Source organism: Cydia amplana, chromosome 7 (assembly GCF_948474715.1).
Source record: "Cydia amplana chromosome 7, ilCydAmpl1.1, whole genome shotgun sequence".
NCBI lineage: Eukaryota > Metazoa > Arthropoda > Insecta > Lepidoptera > Tortricidae > Cydia > Cydia amplana.
The window spans coordinates 12,914,916-12,930,621 of NC_086075.1; the positions used below are offsets into that span (position 1 = coordinate 12,914,916).

The 15,706-nt window shown below is 36.9% G+C and overlaps 1 protein-coding gene across 2 annotated transcripts in view; it reads left to right on the plus strand.

Annotated features, from left to right (window-relative positions):
- Positions 1–15,706, plus strand: part of LOC134649545 (phosphatidylinositol 4-kinase beta) — a 62,632-nt gene that overhangs the window by 28,728 nt on the left and 18,198 nt on the right. For both annotated transcript variants that reach the window (XM_063504313.1, XM_063504314.1), the window contains exons 2-3: positions 2,387–3,290; positions 11,526–11,726. In XM_063504313.1, coding sequence (XP_063360383.1) covers positions 2,387–3,290; positions 11,526–11,726 — 1,105 coding nt within the window. The remainder of the gene's footprint in view (positions 1–2,386; positions 3,291–11,525; positions 11,727–15,706) is intronic.

Genomic DNA, 15,706 nt, shown 5'->3' on the forward strand with positions numbered 1-15,706 from the left:
CATTAAACTTCAACTTTTGTGCGTAATTAGTTTGAACCTCCCCTAATAATTTCGATTCAATACTTCTTTCAACAAATCAACTTATTCCATTATTTCCATTAAATTTAAGAACTAATTCCAATTTGGTTTACTAAATACAACTGATATAACAATATTAACAATACAATACCGACTAAGTATGTATAACCAAACTGAATTATCAATCACGCTTGCTGCATTACCGCGTTGAACCGCGATGGACAACTCTGCGCTAGGAACGACCCGGAACGAGGTTCAATATATCAATTAGTTTACTTTTTATTTTTTTATTTTTTTTTATTATGGCAACAAACAGTCATTACATCAAAAGATACAAAGGATGGATTACAGAGAAGACAAACAGTGCCGAAATTTACAAGCGTTATTGTAGAAATATTATAGGAGTTGATACTCAGTGGTAGAGAGAGATCCATCGTACAAACCAACAGACAGGCTCACAACATTTCATTTCAACTGACAATTTATTACTTTGTATACATATATGTATATAATATATTTTGGGAACCTGTCAGTTAAGTTGTCGACGAAATCCGGCTAACAATTTAAATGACAATGACTAGGAAATATTAAGTGGTAAATATTAACAAAGGTTCTTAAGATCTATGATATATCATTTAGGTATTACATTATTCAGAGTTCCAATTATCAAGAGTTATTGCGTGGGATGTGTTAATAAGCAATTAGATATTTCATTTTTAAAAGATCTTAAGATAATCTTAGTTATTTAGCATCTTTTCAGTAATAATCGTAAGAGCTGCTTCGACACAATAAAGGCTTTGTCGACCAAAAATACCTTCTTATATAAAAGTTATAAATTTAAAAAGAAACAAGTTATTTAGTAATAATCGTTTCCGTTTTAATCGTAATAGCTGCTTCGACACAATAAAGGCTTAGTCGACCAAAAAGAGTTACAATCCCATGTCGAAAGCGCTCTGCATCCACGAGGTGATTTCTTAATTTCGCGCCGCCATCAATAACATTCTTTGTGATTGTGATTCGTTTGACGATGCGATGCAATGCTAACCGCGACCTCGGCGCCGGTAACTGTTATTTAATTATCGGAATAAATATTGCAAATTGTATTTGCTCGCTCAATGATTATGACGGGAAAGACGAGAGTATTTTTGTCAGAAGAGTTAGGATGCGAAAGTTAGTGAAATTAACTACAGTAAAAATAGGATATGTTCTATGTATCACATAAAAACACGTGTCCCGTTCACTCGGATAATGATATACAGAATTTTGTGTCTATGGAATTATGTCATTGGCCGAATGACTGAGTCTCGTAGTTTCTGAAAACGAATACATAGTTAATTAGAAACAAAAAACGCATGCAATTATTTTGCACGTTGGCAAATTACACCTTAATTTATTTATATCAGTAGATGTTACAAAAAAGGCATTACCTTCTGACATTTATTATTGCTGATTTAATTATTTGATATATTTACCAATATTTAAGATGTTACACAATATCCAATCATACTCATATATCAGAAATGGCACTCAAGCACTGAATTTGATATCTTGTCAGTCGTTTTTCGTCAAAGGATCAATTGAACCTTGTAATTCAAGTTAAATTTTGTATTTTTGACAATAAATTAACGTTGTGATTATGAAGATAGGTTGACAATATCAATATTTTTTATTGAATCTTACTTAGTTTATTATTTTTGCCATTTCAGCACTCGTCTAAAATAAAAGTAAACCAAATGTTGTTGACAAACTAAAATGGCGCTTATTTCTTATTTCACCAGAATACAAACTATAAAAACCCGCATCCATTCTAAAACAAATTATATTCCATTTGAAAAGTTGAATCACAATAATCAAATGTGTAACAAACACAGAGTTAAAAATAATTCTTCTGGACAATTAAATCGGGTGGAATTATTATATAATCATGTAATATACAAATCTCTGTATACATGTATGTGTTGTATGACTAGTGTGAGGCACCGTTGCATTGTTTATAACGTGTCATGACAGCCATAGACTAAGTATTATGGACGCTGTTGTCGCACCCGCGGAGCTTTTAAAAGCTCCGTAACTCACAGAAGATGAAAGCTTTAAGCTCCCTTTGTTGTTACGCGTATTTTTCACTTTATTTGCCACCATCATTTTCCTGTTCTTGCTCCATTTATTAAGCTCGGTGAAGCCTTCAGCTTCAATATTTATGATTCATTAATCCTACTCCCTAGAACGTTTTGAGCTAGTTGATATAAAATAAAACACAAGTACAAAATATTTTGGGAAAAAAAGCAATACACTAGCTGGTATATTAATTAAAATAGAAATTGATATTAGTTGATATTGTGTGGTTAATGTTATTCATTTTTGATTACAGACACGTGACGGGTGCCAGTGGGCCGCCGGCAGGATGCGGCCACCAGCGGAACCGCTCGCTGGACTCCGTCCTTCAGCGGATACCCGAGGACATGACGCCGACGTCGCCCGAGGGCTGCCCCGGCCGGCTGCCCTGCGAGCCGACGGCGCCGCGGCTCGCGCTGCCGCCCGAGGTGCCCGCCGGCTCCGACGACTCCGGCATCCACACTCCCCCCGACGGGCCCGAGGACGACCGCCCGCCGCCGCCCGCCGCCGCCCGCTCCCGAGAGAGTCTCGACTCCGGCAACCCCGAAGACACAGACAAACCACCCGACCCGCCCGACACTAATGAGACAAACGAAACAAAATCCGAACCGGACCGGACCACCGACGTGGACACATCGAAAAACAAAGACTTCCTACTCCGACTGTTCGAAAGCAAACTCTTCGACATGAGCATGGCCATCTCATACCTCTTCAACTCCAAAGACCCCGGCGTGCAAGCGTACCTGGCCAACAAACTTTTCTCGTTCCCGCACGAGGACGTAGACTTTTATTTGCCGCAATTGGCGACCATGTATATAGAGATGGGTGATGTGGCCGACGTCCTGAGGCCATATTTAGTGTTTAGGTGTAAACAAAGTGCGGAGTTTTCTCTGAGTTTGGCCTGGTTGTTGACAGCATTCGGAGGGGACGCGAAGAGGTCGAAAGCGATGAAGTTTAGAGATTCAATATTGGCCGAGGAGATCAGGCCGGCGGCGCGGCGCGGGCACCACCGGTCGCAGTCGGACGCGTCGGCGTTGCGACTGGCGACGCCGTCGGGGCGCCACCTTGGCGACCTGGCCTCGGGCCGGGCCTTCGACAGCGGCTGCTTGTGCGGCGAACAGTGCTCCTGTGGAGCGCCGCGATTAGCACCGCAAACACAGGTACGTGTTACATTCATTCATATACGGTTTCTGCTCAGTGTTCACACAAAATAAATAATAATATGTAAAATTGTATATATGTATAGTATCTATTTGTGAATGTGCCATGCTGTTCATATAACATATATGATTTTCTAATAATATCGCGGTTGAAATATCAGTACTTTAAAAACATTTTTTTTTAAATGTTAATGGAGATATAGGTACCTACGCAATGTCCGTTGCTACGTTGTAATAATACTCGTATATGGTTAAACAAAGGAGCTGTACGCGGAAAATGAAAAGGCAAACCTTAATAAACGCGACTTTTAAAGGCTGATGTAAACGAACTGCGCTGGTAAAGCGCAAAAAACAGGTACCCGTGTTATTTAATAAGATTATGCTAATGGGCTGTTGGCTGTGAAATATTAAACTAGTTCTTCAACCGAGCTCCGCGATAACGGAGACCGGGAGTTGGGATTGCCGTCTTTGTTTTGTTTGTGTCAGACAATGCCGATGTTTTAGGCCAGATTTGATCAAATAGGAACGCGTACTTAATCCGTGATTGAATGTGTTAATAATCTAAATTATACGAACTGAACATGGGGTATGCTGTATTTATGCGCGGTTGATTGAACTAATAATTAATTATGTACGTCGAGTAGCTATTTTCTTTAATTATCATTAAAGCAAATCAATATCATGCTTTTCTTATTACTTACCAATAATTTTGTCACAATATATCAGGCTATTATTCTTCCATTCTATAAATGATACGTATTCCGTTGATACCTAATACCTACTTTGTCATTAGTCTCATAAGTTACAGTTGCGATTCTAACTTTATCACCAGGATACCGAGAAAGCAAAGGGAACGGAAGATCTTTAGGTATAATTGTTTCAGAGATTATCGTCTTACGTTGCCTTCATTTTCTTGAAGATCCATAATATGAGTAAGTATAAATATTATAATTATGTGCTAAAGCGAAAGCCGCTTACGCTACACGGGGCATTTTTAATGATAGGTAGGTAGATACACATCATGAATGAAACCAGTAGAAATGCGTTGACCTAATTCTCTAAACTAAGTCGTCGAAAAAACAAGACTGCTAGTACTGCTAGTGCTATTTTTTATTGTTCAAAGTTGAACAATAAAGAGACGTGACCAGCGGGTGGCTATTGAAAACGAAAGGGAATGTTAGTTCTTTTATTTGAATGAATCAATTTGTAGTACTAAAAAGGAGGAGAATTTTTCTTTTGTTTCGAGCTCTATTGAATGAATCAATTTAATTTCTGTTTGAAACACTAGTCTTTAATTAAAAATTAATGCAACGGAATTAGTTTTTCTCCAATGGCATATTTATTCTGTGTCAATGGAAATATTGGGAATAATCAACCAAATGTTGACACAAAAACAAATAGCATGGGTATTATTAAATTCTCAAAAAAAAAACCCTCGTTCTCGTATCAAAACTGTTTATTTCAGAGATTAAACTTCATTGTTCAATCTGTCGCTCCTCAAAATAATCAAAAAATTAATTGTAATGATCTCCATACTACAGCTTGCATCGTAAACATCTGGATCTTAGAGAAATAAGGTGTATTCGGGTATTTCCGAATGAACGAATAGTGGCGGATAATTCCGAAAGCAGACTCTTACTACAACGGAATATGAGTGATTTTACAATGATTTTCGGGAATACCCGATTTCCGGAATTACCCGAATAAACCTTACTAGATGCACTTAACTTTATGGGTTCTCATAGGGTATTTGACTGTATTTAAAATAAATTATTTCACACCATGCATGAAATAAAGCACCAGATAATTATTAGAAAAACATAGATAACATGCAGTTATTTTTAAGCACAAGTCCTATTTAATAAATCGGATAGAAATACAAAAAGTAGATGAGTTGACCGTGACGTCACTGTGTAATGTTTCATATAAATTCCATATTAGCAAATCGTTTTGACAGTTCTAAAAAAGAAACTGATTTGACTAGTAGGAAAATACCCTATTAGGACACACTATGTCATAACAGTAACGTTAGCAGCCATTAGAGCTTTCGTTCGGCAGATTATCGCGCGTGTTCGTAACTCTATACCACGCACTCATTACCAGGCCGACGATAACTGCTTAACAAACAGCCAGTTTCGACAGCCAGTCAGTGTATGTAAAGTCTTATTTTTTAATTGCAAAGCGGGTGGTAGGGGAAGCCGAAACGATCGCAGCGCTTGATGTGGCCAATAATGACAAGATTGGTAACAGTGTTTCTGTCAATTGCCATACTTCTCAGTTATTTTAGCTTTATAATCATACTTACGATAAAAATGGGTCATGGTAGCTATTGTGTGGTAAACTGCGATAATACTAGACGAAACAGTAATAGTAAATTTTATATATTGTCAACGCCGAGCTAGATATTAGCCTTTTATACCAAATAGTACTATTCCAGGCTTAACAACGTAATGGCTAAACATTTTATGTAGTCTATGTCAACACGAGAGTTTTTCTTGTATGTTAATAAAATAGTATGGCTAATACAGTGTACCATAATTAAGTGATTGTAATATTAGTTATTGAAAGCCCGTCAAGAGCACACTTTTGGCACGTAGAGTTATCTGTCGTCTGTCACAAGTCTCACAACAGACATTGTGCATATAAGCGGGAGAACATACATTTTTAACATAAAATGTGTTGATTAAAATCTGTGAAAAAGGTCAAAGTTTTTATAATTGCAAGCATCGTACGTATCCCCAGGAAGAGGATCACTAAGTAAGTCATCAAAACATAGTGAAACATACATTTTTTCATTGAATTTGTAACGAAACAACAAAGAAGGAAATTGACCGAATAATATAAAATACACAGATAATTCTTACTGTTTTCACTAAAGTTTGCTTGTGTAAGTTTGTTTGTAAACCAAGTGTATTTATCATTAAATACGAATAGATTATTCCGCACATTGTTAAGTACATTATAGTAAATATTTTTAAGGAATAATCTTTTCACCACACCAGCTCGGAAAGACTTACTTTGCACTTCAAAAACCGATAGCAAAGTTGCATTTTATTCACATGTGAGGCAAAGTAATCAAATGCAAATTTTGAGTTGTTTTCTTATGTTTGCTGGTAGAATTGACTTTTAAATGATGATTTTGGATGATAAATATGTAATAACATTCATTTGGATTTGATTTGATTTGTTCTTGTTTGATATTTTACATTTAATATTTGCTTCGGGTTGGTGTGGTGAAAAATTTTGTGTTTCACTCGGGGGCAAATTTTGTTTAACCATCGTGCTTTGAAACCGTCGCAACGCTCAAGATTCCATTTTTCGAACCACTGAATTGCTGCCAGGCGACCGGATTAATTAATAATGATAGTATGGCATATGGCTATAAATTGCATACCTATTTCCGTGACTAGCTCTCCGGCTAAGATACATAATGTTATTACAATCAATTAATTATCAAGACGAAGTAGTGTCCTTGTAATATTAATAGGTACAATAATAGATAAATCGCTACACTAGATTTGATAGCGTAGGTACCTATTACCATTATAGTTTACATAATTGAAGCCTCTTAATTGTTTTACATGAGTCTTTGGCGGCTGAATGGTTTTATGTATTTGTTTGGATTGTTGTCATATAAGTTTCCTTATGTATTTTACTTAGGTACATCTTACATCGGCTCTGTATGAGATTCAAGATTATATTGTTGTCGCTGTAGAGAAATAGTACCGCAGTACCGCAGTGGCACGAAATGAAAGGCATTTTATGACGAGTTACTTAGTTGCCAGGGCGAGGCTTAACGAGGCCTGGTAAAATATTCGAGTCATACGAGTAAAATCCCGGTTTCAGCTGAGGAATAAATGTGTTTTATAAACAATGTGAGAAAATATAATAAAATTAGATTATTTCGGGACTTACCCGAAAATGCGGTGATAAAATACTTAGGTACTTATGCTTTTATTATGCGAATTAAGCTGTTTTTAGTTTCACGCTACCGACAGATCACAAAACAATTAAGTAGTTAATTCCATTCACAATTAACAGAACTCAATTTGCGCTAGATAATTTTCTAGCTTTTTTCCTCTTAGCCATAAACAATTTAAAACATTATATTTAGAAAAAACGTCAGTAAAAGATGTTTTTAAAATATAACAAAATTATGTACTTAACTTTTTTACAGTTTATGAATCCCGCATATTAACGGTATGAGCATAATATAGATAGTTATTAGGTATACGACATATTGCGACAGTACGATTTCGTTCCAATAACGTGGAGTAAGCAACAGGTACTATCAGTAGAACGTGAGTTGATTCCGCTATTGTTCTTTTTATGGGTTTGCTCAGTCAAATCGCTTACAAGGAAACATTTCCGCGTATCTTTTATTCTGAGCATGTAACGTGCGAAACGTCCATAGGATTCCATTAGCGAAGAAGGGCAATGTTTACTTGTGCTTGCTGCATTTCCATATGGCCTTCTTTTTCGTCCAACGTTTCTTTTAGTCTACTTTTCCGTGAATCTCTGCGCCGAATACAACTACAGTATTCCTCCTTTTCTTTAAGTTTCAAGTGTGCAACAAAATAATTTGACCAGAGTCGGATAACGTTAAATTTTTTTAACATAATTATGTTTGTTTGAAACATAGTCTAATATGGTGTGAACGGTTTTGTTACATGTAGGCGTACCTATATCGTGCAGGTGTGGCTGTGGCATTTGCGAATAAAAAATGCCTACGCGTGGGTCCATTTCATATAGGCATATGAAATGGACCCACGCGTAGGCATTTTTTATTCGCAAATAAACCTTCCTTCCTTTCCTTCCTTTCCTTTTAGCGTTAGGTAGGCACCTAAAAGCATTATTGATCAAGACACTAATTGGATTATTATTAGGTTGGACCAAAACAAATATGTCATTTGCTATACGCAAATAAAATTGTAACTAATATCAAGGGTGGTATTCGTATGAAGACTGCAGCAGGTAATATCGCTATTAGTTTCCATGAAAATTTGCCTTTTAGACTTCGTAATTGGCAAGTAACATAGATAAACATGTAATTAACTAATTAGGTATTAGTTATTACATAAATAATGAAACACATAGCTAACCCGGTTGTAGTCACAAATATATATTTGTAGTCATCGTTTAAATAATACATTATGTCCACTCCACTAATTAGGCCATGGTGGGTGTAATTAGAACTATATTTGGATTGGCGCAGTGAAACGAGGAAACTGTGCCGGTTCTCAGCTATTACAAGGTCGGATAAAAATTAATCACCAATATTATGATGAAGTCGTGAGGCAGGGGATACGTATTTGCAATAAAGTTATTTATATCTTCTAATGAATTACGTTGAATACGGTGTACAATTGCCTATACATTTAAGAATCAAGAAGATTGGTAGTTAGTAAGGTAATTAAGAAACGCAAAGGCTTTTTTACAGGCTTATCGACGCTCCTCATGTAACATTTACTAGTCTCTGTAAACAGTTTACTATCAAATTTACTATCAGATCCGTTTATTGATTATTAACATAGTTTCATACTGGCCGCTAACGGCGTAGAACAATAAAAAATACGGAAAAAAGTTGGTACGGTTGGTCTTCGTTGGTTATTAAGAGCCAACAGGAGTGGTAATTTCTCCATACAAACGTACTCGACTATTTCCTCCGTGGTTTTTGAAGCTAGGCTAGAGCAATGATTTTTTTCAACACAGATTATTTGTATCTCCTTAGATTTCACGGGCCTATAATCCCGGTCTTTTGATAGGCTTGCGTGGGGATATAGATTCAACATGTAGAGGCTCCTTGGAGAGCTTTTATGTCATGTAGAACGCCTGCTGGAACCCGTTCACAGGCGCAACAATAGACACCCATGAACCGGTTGCAGCAGGCATTGGGACTATTGTAGAAAAAGTGAAAAGTATATCGGTCTATGGATTGAAGTGTGGGTGGACAATGAGACTGGGCTCTTGTAAAAGAAGATTATATTATTAATATCTATGTTGGACTCTTTAGCTTTTTGAAATTTTAGTTATTTAAGGCACTAGAGCCCTTCAAACATGGCCAAAATGGCCTAATTAAATATGCCGCAATCAGAGGCGTGGTATTCAAAACTGATATCAGTTAGCCAAAAAAGCTAAACAGTCCGACACAGATAATTTCATTTAGATTTCCAAATTTGGTTACGATTGGTTAAGTTTTAGAGGAGGAAACAGTCGAGTACGAAACCTCGATTTTTGAGATTTATACGCAGGATTTTTCGCCTAAGCTGTAGTTGTCCTTATCGCACTAATTTTAGGGGCGGGGTCAAGTTTCTAAATACAGTACGTACAAAGACAAAAAAGTGATGGGTAATAGTCGACATTTACTTACATTTACGTCACGATCTAAATGCCAAAAATATGTATGTAAACTAGTGTTTTATACGTTAAGGTAGTCCTTAACGTATGGGCAATAAGGTCGTGTAGGTATACACATTTTTGGCACTTTGTCCGTGTCGATATTTAATACTTTGACTGCACTTTATTAATTGTGCGATAAATATGATATTGTAAATACAGTCTACTGTAATTCCTGTAATGGATCGTTAACACGCCACACAATGTCGCGTCCTTGTTTCATTTCTGTGAGAATCAATAAAATGGTTTCACAATAACGATTATCGACAACTGTTTTTCTGTTAACGAATTTCCTTTTAGCGTGCTTTCTCTCTCTTTATTTACGCTACGAAGCTTAGTTTTCCAAGGAGAACGCGATCTTTATAGTTCTCTTTATACCGAATTATAAATTATATACCTTTACGTTGGTTTTATTCATTGCGTGTTTTCGGGCACCGGCGAGGCGGTCTAAATCCGATTATTTAACAAATATAGCTGTTGCATGTTCCCATAAAAACTGTATGGCGGCAGTGGCATTGACCTGGATGTTACAAGACTTGTGGCCAGTAGTGGGACGACTCATTGTTAGACTTTTAATCGATGGTAAACTGTTTGGAGGCCTTCCGAAATCCGACCTGTATTACTTACTAAGAAGCGAAGGCAAAAAGTTTTTGTAGAAAAGTTTTAGTTATAAGTTTATTTTTGTAAACTATTCGTTTCTGTGTTTAAATTCCTTTCTAGTTCTAGCGCATGAGTACTGGGGAGTACTGTTTTGCACATATCTATTATATCTGGCTGGAGACATCCCAAATTGGTGCAAAATTAATGTTTAACATACGGCAGGCAAAATTAAATCAAATATTATGTTATGAAGTACCTACGTCGTTCAAATCGCCTACTTTTCAATCATATTTTGTGTCAATCAATCACTGTTTTATGTTCATGAACTTTTCTGACATTGACATTTTGGTTTTGGTGGACAAACGCGCTGGTATCATATAGGTAGATTGTAATAATACATAATATACTAGCCTTGTACGCTGCTGTCATTATAGTCAAATATGTACATGCTAAACATTTGTATCAACGCCAACAAACACAAACCAAGTTTCAAATTATTATTTCGGAGTCTCCTACTGTAATAACATCACAACCAATTTGCATTTTCTTTCCGTATTTGAGTTTTTATGGTCATATGACGTACCTTACTCGCGTTCTTCGTTAATCAAAAAATAATGTTGCAGCTGCATATATATTTTTTTTATATCGAAAAATATCGAAAAATAGTACGGATATGTACCATTTTCAGTGTCATACCCTTCAATAAGAAAATGGAAAATTGAGCCGGCTAAAATATTTCTAGTACGACTCTTATTACCAGCACAACTTCTACACACTCGTGTGAATATGTTTAGGTACTAATAATACTTTTCACTTCAAAAACGGATAGCAAAGTTGCACTTGCTATCAGTAACTCACATGTAATCAAATGCAAATTTTGAGTTGTTTTCTTATGTTTGCTGGTAGAATTGACTTTTAAATGATGATTTTGGATGATAAATATTTAATAACATTAACTTGAATTTGATTTGGTTTCATTTTGTGTCATATTTTACATTTAATATTTGCTTCGGGTTGGTGTGGTGAAAATTTTTGTGTTTCACTCGGGGGCAAATTTTGTTTAACCCTTGTGCTTTGAAACCCTCGCAACGCTCAAGATTCCAATTTTCGAATTTTGGAATCTTTCGCTTGCTCGGGTATCAATATTAGCACGAGCGGTTAAACAACAACATTGCCCCCCTTGTAAAACAAATAACTATTGTTTGATAAACGTTAACATTAAACAACAATTGTCTACAGTTTCTCAACGCGCTCACGAGCATCGGTCGAAGGCTGGCCGGCGTGCAAGACAAAGAGCGAAGAAACGGGCGGCTCAGGGCCGAGCTCGCTTCGCTGGACCTCAACCTGCCGGCCAGGGTGTGGCTGCCGCTACACCAGCGCCCGCACCACGTGCTGAGGATACCTTCGCAGGCCGCGGCCGTGCTCAACAGCAAGGACAAGGTAAGACAAGTCAAATCAAATAAAATATCTTTTATTTTCAGGAAACTAAGGCTCATAAATGACTTACAGACTAACATACATACAATAATAATAATCATAAAAGCTAAAAATAATTTTGGCGACACATTTTTCGGTTGCATCGTCACCTATCCCGGTGTAGGATTCGGCAGATTACCACGAAACCGAAATACCACACCCGCTCCGTCGCGTTCAAGTCCGCGCTCGCGATGGTTACCAGCAGCGGCCGCGGCACCCGCACTAGGAACGAGCTAAACTGCACGTAATGACTCGAACGCAGCTGGAACACCCTAAGCTCGTGGACGGGTTTTCTTGCAAACATATTCCACCAAATCGTTCGCCGTGGCGTGCCTTAAAAAATCAAATTGTCTGTTGTCTGGCCCATTAGCTTCCTTTCCTGGCGATTGCAGCGTGGATAGGACCGATACACTAGACTCACTAGAGCTATAATATTTAACATATTGCACACCAAGAAGTTCTTTAGATTAATGGACGTTCTTACTAGCCACAAATTGCACGATAGTTACCAACGTCTAGACATACAAAGCGACTACCATAGTACCGCAGTAATCGACTTGTTGAGAGACGGTCGAAGTTTCAAGCACATGGGCCGGCAGTTCGTCCGTGTTTTATCAACTTTGATTGCTGTTGCAACATAGTTCCTAGCACGGGGAAATACAATATTATGTATAAAAGTAGTTGATATTGGTAAACTTTGCTTGCACGTGTTATAGTTACAAATGTATTTCTGAGAATGCAGTGATTTAACTGTTTGTTTGATTGAATGCATCTTTTTTTCAGTAGGCATGATAGATGTGTGTGTGTACTTTAACCCTTTGAACGCCACGCCAAAGTCATCAACTGACGCGCACGGTTACAGTACAGTGTAATACCGACTTTATATTACACTATAACCGTGCGCGTCAGTTGACTTCTTTGGCGGTCAAAAGCTTAATACAAATTGCAGAAACAGTTGGCTACGTTACGCTTCAACGACTACTGTAATTAGAATCTTATAATTAAGCCCAAGTGTCGCAGAGGCACTCAGGGTTGACACACAGACAAGACATCCTCTAGACTGAGCATAGTAACGCTACCCCCTCTGCCACAAATATACGGTGGTTTTACTCCATCTTCGAGTCAAGTGTCAGAATCCCGTGCCGTGATTGATCCGTGTCTTTGAACGGACCAATCACGGCACGGGATTCGCTCACCTCGTCCCCCACATCCCAGTATTTTTGGCAGCATCGGTTTCATGAAATAATTGCTCTAAACTCCGTCTAGAGGATTCCTAGTCTATGGGGTTGACACTAACACATATATTGCACGCTTTAATACAGCAAGACAATCGTGCATCCTACGCTTCTTTATTTCACTTCCTATTGTCTGATAGACCAAAACAGTCCCGCGTCAGAAATCAGCAGGTTATAGTGATAAATGACCTATTACATTTATCGAATTGGCATTGACTGTCAGTTCGTCAGTGTGATCAATAACCTATATAAAAGTAAAAAATACCTACATATGTTAGTTTACGTTACATTATATGCCACGTTTTTCTGCACGCAGTTTAGGTTTTTACGCATAATTGTTATCATGCTGTAATCTGCTGTGATAGCTGTTAAATATAAATCAACAAATGGTGCTGTCACTAATTATGCATAGTAAATCATTCGTAATGTTTTGTCGTTCTTATCTGCTGAAATTCCATTCGTAACCTTTCGTAATATAAGTTATCTATTCAAGTAAATTTTGATGTTATTTACCCGAATGACAAAGAAGGAAGAATGATATTTATTGAATGTATGTTCATCTGAACTCTGTTTTTATATCCCAGATACTTCAATGATAGTTTTATTACAGTGTAGGTAATACTCAATCTAATATCTATGTAGTTTTGCCTAATTATAGAATACGAGTATGTATAAAAACAAGAAACTAACACTTTGGGGCTTGGGCTTTGTCTCTCAAATAACTTTGCAAAGTACTTTGGGCTTTGACTATTATATGTACGATCCATCTTAGTTAGGGCAGTTAGAGATCTGCTAGATATAAAATTAGCAACAATATTTGGGCATGTCATTTTAAGCTTAATATTTATGTAGGTACCTAGTAAACTAATATCGAGACACCCGGCGCGGAATTTACGGTAAATTGCATGCAATGGCTCATGGGTATTTCCTGACAGGATCAATACAGGAGCAACAATTACCGACTTGTCTTTGACTCAAAGTAGGTACCCTTCCCCTAAAGGTTGCAATTCCCACGTTTGACATTTTACCTACTGAGTCTGTGAGACAGCAAATGTCTGTAGAATGTGTAAAAGTGACTAAATGATATATTTGAATCTTTGCGAAACTGTTCCTTCCTTGAGTAAACGTAAGTGATTTCATTACCACTCGTAATCGCGATTGTAAGATTAAAATAGGATAATATCACATTTATTGAAGAACGCACGTATTTTTTTATTTTTTCTTATTGACGGATATTTTGCAATGCCATGTGCGTTATATTAAATAAATTAAAGCGTTGTTAATTATTTTCAGCTAAAATCTATTGGCTTAAATGGACCACTTTGACTAACAGAGGTACGCTTGTTCGTCCTATCGGTAGTGCGACAGCGACACATTCTGTACTCATTTGCCATGGGCCGTTAACAGTCTTATACATGTCTAGTTAGAGTTGCGGCTATACGAGATACATTTGAAGACTAGGTTGGGTTGCATGCTGTTAAATGTTTACGATGCATGACACGTTTCTTGTTCATGGTATTTGGATGGATACCAAATCAAAATTTCCCTGAAGTCCATAACTCCATAATAATCTAAAAATATTAACGGTGACCAAAATATATTTTGCATTCTGTATATGTTTAGGGTATAGAATACGGTAGCTCTTTTGGCCAATACCAGTTATTCGCTATCAATCTCGAGATATTACCGAATCTGACGAAATCTTCTAATCAAATACTAAGTCGCCCTGTGATAGATATGGTGAACCGTTTTTGGTAAAGATTGTACCTACTTGCCATTATGTATCAAAACCAACAATATAATTATGCCGATCTGCCGCCTACCACAATAGGGAGGCATATATAAAATGATCCCACAATTAATGCTTGATTGTCTTTAGTTAATAACTTAACTAAGCAAAATAGAAAATAAGCAGACTCGCACTGAGCGAACTTGCAACGATGTAGTTAAGTTGTTATATGAACAATTTCACCGGCGCCATGGTACATTTTCTGCTTAGTCCGCCGCGCCTTTCTAATGGTTTTACTGCATTACGTACGTACCATCCATGTGCAGAGTAAGCCTGTTTTTCCACTCTCATTATATCTTAGTACTTACAAATTACTGACAGTTTGTAAGGTAAATTCCAAATTTTGTCAATGTCGCTCCTGTCGTGATGTTTCACATAGCATGTATGCTAGCACAGTAATACCTACCGGCTAATAATGTCTTAAAGGTAGATAAGGCACAATCTATGATATTATAGCAAATAAAATCTATTCGGTGAAGACTGTTAATGAAAGAACTGTAATGTTTTTATCTTTACATTTTCAGGAAGTACTTGATTTGTTATGAATAAAAAAAGAAGTGGATTTATTATGGCGACCCAAGTAGCATTTCAAGCTGTATATAAGTTTATTTGTATACTATAAGCTGTACACTTAGGCTGTACAAAGTCTGTATAAGCGCTTATACAGCCCTTATAAGTTAAAAAAGGGCCCATATTATACAGCTTTTCGCGTTATTGGAGCTGTAGAGTAGCTGTATAAATTGTATAATAGCTGTATTATAGCTGTAATTAGGTGTAAAGGAAACCTTAACACTACAGATAATATCTTATAAGTATGATTTAAGAATATAAGTTCTAAATAAGTTTTTAAAAAGAAATACAAGAGAATACAAATAATTTAAGAAACTAAAATGTCTTCTTGTTCATTCGTAATATTTGTA